General features: G+C 48.0%; 1 protein-coding gene across 1 annotated transcript; it reads right to left on the reverse strand.

The window, feature by feature from the left end:
• Positions 1–2,052: 2,052 nt before the first annotated feature.
• Positions 2,053–5,378, reverse strand: LOC119363834 (uncharacterized oxidoreductase At1g06690, chloroplastic-like). Its single transcript, XM_037629200.1, has 10 exons — positions 4,983–5,378; positions 4,416–4,507; positions 3,708–3,745; positions 3,435–3,596; positions 3,314–3,336; positions 3,176–3,247; positions 2,916–3,083; positions 2,715–2,797; positions 2,551–2,613; positions 2,053–2,416 (listed from the first exon to the last, which is right to left on the reverse strand). The coding sequence occupies exons 1-10, from the start codon at positions 5,221–5,223 to the stop codon at positions 2,234–2,236; spliced, it is 1,125 nt and encodes a 374-aa protein (XP_037485097.1). The 5' UTR covers positions 5,224–5,378; the 3' UTR covers positions 2,053–2,233.
• Positions 5,379–6,726: the final 1,348 nt, after the last annotated feature.

Here is a 6,726-nt window from a genome sequence, read left to right on the forward strand (position 1 = left end):
GACGATTTCGAGACTCCTCGTCATGTCCGTGATCTCATCCGGGAATCCGACCAAACTTCGGTCATCAAAACACATAACTCATAATACAAATCGTCATCGAACGTTAAGCGTGCGGACCCTATGGGTTCGAGAACTATGTAGACATGACCGAGACACATCTCCGGTCAATAACCAATAGCGGAACCTGGATGCTCATATTGTCTCCTACATATTCTATGAAGATCTTTATCGTTCAAACCGCATAACAACATACGTTGTTCCTTTTGTCATCGGGTATGTTACTTGCCCGAGATTCGATTGTCGGTATCATCATACCTAGTTCAATCTCGTTACCGGCAAGTCTCTTTACTCGTTCTGTAATGCTTCATATCACAACTAACTCATTAGTCACATTGCTTGCAAGGCTTATAGTGATGAGCATTACCGAGAGGGCCCAGAGATACCTCTCCGAAACACGGAGTGACAAATCCTAATCTCGATCTATGCCAACCCAATAATCACCTTCGGAGACACCTGTAGAGCATATTTATAATCACCCAGTTACGTTGTGACGTTTGATAGCACATAAGGTGTTCCTCCGGTATTTGGGAGTTGCATAATCTCATAGTATGAGGAACATGTATAAGTCATGAAGAAAGCAGTAGCAATGAAACTGTAACGATCATAATGCTAAGCTAACGGATGGGTCATGTCCATCACATCATTCTCCTAATTATGTGATCCCGTTCATCAAATGACAACACATGTCTATGGTTAGGAAACATAACCATCTTTGATTAACGAGCTAGTCAAGTAGAGGCATACTAGGGACACTATGTTTTGTCTATGTATTCACACATGTACTAAGTTTCCAGTTAATACAATTCTAATATGAATAATAAACATTTATCATGAAATAAGAAAATAAATATTAACTTTATTATTGCCTCTAGGGCATATTTCCTTCATCCAAGTGGTTGAGGCCTTGAAGATGGCCTGAACCTCCGGCCAGCGTGGGATGTGAAGGTGTTGCCACGGGTGTGAGGCATCCGTTCTCTGCAGCCACATCCACCGGGCGCGCAGTGGGATGTCGGCACGATGAAGGTCCGGGATGCCGAGGCCGCCGAGGGAAACATGCATGCATACCCGGTGCCAACTGACCATAAAGTGACCGTTGCTCACATCTTTGCGGCCATGCCACAAGAAGCTATGTATCAGGCGGTTGATACGCTTGAGGGTCGACGGCTTGATGGCCATCGCAATTATGATGTGTGTGGGCATGGCCGAGAGCACATCACGGCACATGGCCAGCCGATCGCCCCGCGACATCATGGAAGCCCACCACGGCGATAGCCTGCGCTCCAGCATGTCAATGATAGGTTGTAGGGCGTTGGCGCTGACTTTGCGGATGGACAGTGGTAGGCCGAGGTAGGTGGTGGGGAAGTCTTGCAGCGGTCAGGCGAAGTTCTCGGTGATCATGGCCCGGTCCGCGGCCGCACACTGGATAGGGGATGCCGTGCACTTAGCGAACTTGGTGTGCAGCCCCGAGGCGGCCCCGAAGACCCGTGGAAGCTCGCGGACGGCAGTCAGTTCTTGCCTATCAGGTCGGCTGAAGACGACGACATCGCCGGCGTAGATGAAGACACTCGAGGACATGTGACGCGCAGTGAGGCGTTGCAGCATCCCCTTGCTGGCCGCCCGACAAATGAGGTTGTTGAGGGTGTCAATCACCATGACAAAGAGCATAGGGGATGCAGGGTCCCCTGCCGTAGCCCACATCGGTGGTAGATTGGTGTTCCAGGGACGTTGTTGGTGAGGACGCATGTGCTGGCCGTGCAAGGAGGATGCATATCCACTCGCGCCACCGGTGGCCGAACCCGAGATGACGCATAGTGTCCAGCAGGAATGCCTAGGAAACGGAGTTGAACGCGCGCGCAATATCCGGCTTGAGGATGACCCGAGGGTTCTTGAGGTTGTGGAGTTGCCGCGCGGTCTGCTGAACTAGCAAGAAGTTGTCGTGTATGCACCGACCGGCGACGAACGCGCTTTGGAGTTGTCCGGTTGGAGATGCTCTCAGCGCCGTATTCGTGTCCTTTATTTATCGTCTTTTTTCTTTGCGATCACTTTATTTATCGTCTACATCTACTTCTTCTACTAGATGGGGTTGCAATGGATCATGTCGACGTCGACGTACACCAGGTACAAGTTGTACAAGTTGTACAAGAGTAGAAGTGATGTCATATAATCCAATGCATCATGACTCCTCGATGGGCATCTTGATTCCCTTGATCTCGCGCGCGAGGGTCCGCAGCTCCTCGACCTCGTCGAAGGTGAGGCTCCACCCGAGTGCACCGGCGAACTCCATTGCCTGGCCGGCGTTCTTGGCCCCCGGGATGGGCACCACGTTGCCCTGGCAGGTCAGCCAGTTGAGAGACACCTGAAACCGCAACAATTCATTAAACTCTCCTGAGCAGATCCCTTATCTATCTATATATACAATTTCATTCAGGATCGATCCTTTGTTTTTCAGAGAGGGAAACATGATGAGTTGATTAATGTAGTCTGAAGCACCTGTGTTGGGTTCTTGCCATAGCTTACTCCAATCTCTTTGATCCTGTTCATCAGTGGTTGGAGCTGCGTAACATTAGGAAACAAGCATCTTCAGTGGGCAGTTTTTCTTGTCAAGGGGACACGAAGATCCAAGCATTGTGCAACGGTTTCAAAAATGGTATCACCTTGGTGAGGAACTCGGGAGTGTAGGTATTACCCCGAGGACCCGTAGGTGGATTCTCCGGAGTGTATTTCCCTGACAGAACACCTGAATCCATATAATAATGAGGAAAAGATGATTAATGAAGAAAATAAAGATGATTCATCAATCAATAATGGAGAAGTTGAGCAGGGAGGGAGGAAGCGAGGGAGAAAAGGAAGGAAACCTTGGGCGATGGGGGAATAGGCGATGAGCGTGACGCCGAGCTCGTCGCAGGCGGCCTTGACGCCGTTCTCCTCAGGCGTCCTGTAGATGAGGCTGTAGTTCACCTGGTTGACGGCCAGCGGGACGCCCCTCTTCTTGAGCCGCCCGTGTGCGTCCCGGAGGCGTTTCTCTGATGTCAAACATCCAGTGGGTAATCAACTGTTATCTTCTGATGAGTAAGGCATTTCTACTCCATGGCCAGTGAAGATCAGATGTTAGTACCATTGTAGTTGGAGACTCCGACGGCCTTGACGAGACCTTGCTCGTACGCGTCCGCCAGGCCATCAAGGTACCCTGAATGAAATATCAAGAATATCAAGTCTGTTCATGCACCTTGGATCAATATGAATAATTGGCTACCTTCGTTTCCCCATAGCCCTGGCCTGAAAAAGATAACGAGTGTTTGTCCGTCAGCAAAAGTCTGAAGAATACAGTAATTCAGAACTAGGCAGAGATTCAGACAAGTTAAGGATTGACGGACCAGTGGAGCTGGTAGAGCTCGACGGAGGGGAGGCCGAGGCGCTCCAGCGACTTCTTGAGCGCGGAGAGGACGCTGCCACGTCCGAACCTCCAGGGTAGCGCCGCAAACTTGGTGGCCACGGTCACATCCACCGCCCCCTTCTGCTGCCTCTCCCTGATGAAACTGTCATCAACATGCATATAAGGACACGCATCCATCACTAGTCATCGATATAATTTCATTTGTGAATTTCTGATGGTAATTTATGGAGAAGTGACGGGTTGGTTTACGTACTCTCCCAGTAGGCTTTCTGAATTCACTGCTCCCATGAGCTGCATGGGGACACAAGACATAAAACTTACTGTATTAAATAACTACTTCCTCCGTAAACTAGTATAAGAGCGTTTAGTAGGAACCTAAATGCAATGCTTTTATATTAATTTATGAAGGGAGTACAAAATTATCAAATATCCAATTCGGCTCCAGAGCTCATCTACACCCTTCGTGATGGGCAAAATTATCAAATAACTACTCCCTCCGTGAACAGTCAATTAAAAAAAACTTAAAAGTTTTAAAAATTCTAATTTTTTTTATGAAAGATGCTTTGAATGCGTGATGTTCGTGCCAAGTTTTAGCTCATTCAGACATGTGAGTAGTTCTCAGAAAAAAGAACAAAATCAGGTCCAAACTGTGCAAAACAGTGAACTTTTTCACAGACGCTGAATTTGTCTTTTTCGCTAAGAGCTCATCAGATGTTGAAATGCGCTGATTTTTTGGCACGGACCTCAAGAACTCAAGCATCTTTCCACAAAAAAATCAATTGTTTTAAAATTCTTTTTACTATTTTTGGCGAATTTACTGTTAACTCGTGGGTTCATCTGAGTCCGAGAACCAAAATGCCCCGTCCATTTATGCGTTAAATTGGGACTCGATGATTAGGAAATCAATCCGTCAGATTTTTACCCACAAAAAAGGAAAAAAAACGGTGAGACTTGATCTTACCGCTGTGCCGTATACTTCGGCGGTGTCAAAGAAAGTCATTCCGTTGTCGATGCTGGCGTCGAATGCTGCTTTAGCCTCCTTCAGTCTCCTGTCTGCATGCCAAATTAACCCTTTTTGAGGATGAAAATCCCTGAGTACTTTTCTTTTTCGCGGGAAAATAAGTCCTACTCCCTTCGATTCATATTAATTTAAAGTTATACTAAAGCTACGACAAATAATGTGGATCAAAGGGAGTAATATGTTTTTAGGCTACATGGTTCTCTTCTCCTGCAGGCAAATAATCTGGATCATACTGTATCATGCTTCATGGGAAGCATGACCAGCGTTTCAGAGTGTTAATTTCCTAGTCACACTTTCTGACTGACCCTGTAAACAACGTAGACCAGGCATGTAAAATCGTAGATGTAAATTTAGCTGTAAAGTTTAAGCAGTTCAAGTCCCAATATAATTTCATCGTGCGTCGTCTCGACGAGGACGTGATGTTAGAGGCAAAAACGAACCTATGGATCCAGATGAACACGTACGCGACGTCGCAACATAAAACATGTGGCGAAACGAGTGTCTCACCGTCCCACTCGGAGTCGTTCCAGTAGGTGGTGTCACCCCACGACCATGCACCGATGCCGAGCTTGCTCACCGCCACGCTGGACTCGCCCAGCCTCACCTTGTCCTCCTCCGCCACCTTCGCCCCCGCACCCGCCCTCGGCGGTCGCAGCGCCGCCATCGCTCTCCTCTCCTGCCGCCGGCCGTCCAGCGGGCCGAAGCAGCAACCCACGCCGCGGCCGGCGCCGACCTGCAGCGAAGCCATTCCTAGTCCTAGTTGCGAGCTCCAGCTACTGTACTTTGCTCGCTCGCTCGCTCGCTCGGCTCGGCCGCTGAGGCACCAGCCACCACTCGATCTCTTAAAGAGCTCTCAGCTCGATCAGCCGTTGCGCTGGGGCTTAACTAGTTTGTCTGGCCAGGAGGAGAGGGGACGAGGAGGAACAGGGAGAGGACCTGCGGCTTGGTTGGCGCCTTGGCCGCTAGCTCAGATACTTTGTGCGTGTGTGGCTGCGTCGGCCTCGCCCGGAGCTGTCTACCAATTCTAGTGTTGTAGGCGCTACGACAGCTATGTTTCGGAGCCGCGACGTGACGCACGTGGGCGGTCTGGTGGACCCCACCTTTTCGTTGCCACATGGGAGAAGAAATAGACGGTCAGCATTTCCACGGACATGGTAAGTTTCATGACTAAAACCAGTTTTTAGGTTAACAGAGCAGGAATCTTCTACGCTAACTGCCATGGCTAAAATCCCCACAGTGAGTATAGGGGCATGAACATAGAGGCGTAGAGGCTACGGAGATGCAGAGGGTGTACGCACCAGGATGTACACATGTTCTGGCCTTCAACAATGAAGGTAATATCCTACTTCCTGTTGTTGTTTTGTTCTCTCATTTATATAGAGTGCACTAAGTACGAGGGTCACAACGGCTGGTATAAGACTTAGCTTAAGGCTGCTTGTAATGGATAGTATCATGCATATGATAGTGTTTATGATATTGCCTTCCTAATGCATAATATCATATACTAATATCATAGATGAATTTATTTAATGTTATTGTAACACCCCGCTAGTTAAGCTATAGTAACCACACACTAATGGTGCCATGTCATCGCAATTGATTTTCTAAACCCCACTTTGATCCAAACCAAATTCAAATTCAAATTGAAAGAAAGCCAAATTTTTATTTCTTCAAACGGTAAAACAAAATTGTTCGCTGGATTGAAAAAATTCACTAACAATTTCCATGAAAGAAACCAACATTTTATGAAATATTAAAATGCACTTAAACTAATTAAAATTGGACCAACAACTTTTATTTGAACCTTTTCAATTTAAATAAATATTTGCATGTTTCAAAATAACTTGAAACTTGTTGTGCTAGCTCATAGCATTGCATAGTATTTAGGTGTAAAGTACCTTGTTGAACCTAAAATTCTTTGCCTTTAATAGAAATAGCAAAACAATAGCTAAAAGTAAAATAGAAATAAAATTTAAAAATAAAAGAGAAAAGAAAGGAACAACCCCCTCCCACGCTGGGCCAACCGGCCCAGCTAGCCAACCGGTCGGCCCAGCCTAACACCCCCTACTAACCTAGCTCCTCCCGTCCTGATCCCCGTCTCTCCCCCATTCCCCCATCCCCGCGCCGTCACCCAGGACGCGCACGCACGCAGACGGACAGGGGAGGGGCGCCCCCTGCTCGATCCCCCTCCTCCCCACGTGCTCGCGCCCGAGGACCTCACCTCCGCCCCGCAGCTGCCCCCTTCGTCCTT

Source organism: Triticum dicoccoides, chromosome 2B (genome assembly GCF_002162155.2).
Source record: "Triticum dicoccoides isolate Atlit2015 ecotype Zavitan chromosome 2B, WEW_v2.0, whole genome shotgun sequence".
NCBI lineage: Eukaryota > Viridiplantae > Streptophyta > Magnoliopsida > Poales > Poaceae > Triticum > Triticum dicoccoides.

Bases quoted from the DNA above. Each gene is read 5' to 3' on its own strand.
- LOC119363834 (XM_037629200.1), bottom strand. From the start codon at position 5,223: ATGGCTTCGCTGCAGGTCGGCGCCGGCCGCGGCGTGGGTTGCTGCTTC. The intron at 3,248-3,313 runs GTAGCCAATTAT...TATTTCATTCAG, and splicing joins AGGGCTATGGGGAAACGAAG to GGTACCTTGATGGCCTGGCG. The intron at 3,084-3,175 runs GTACTAACATCT...GTTTGACATCAG, and splicing joins CGGAGTCTCCAACTACAATG to AGAAACGCCTCCGGGACGCA.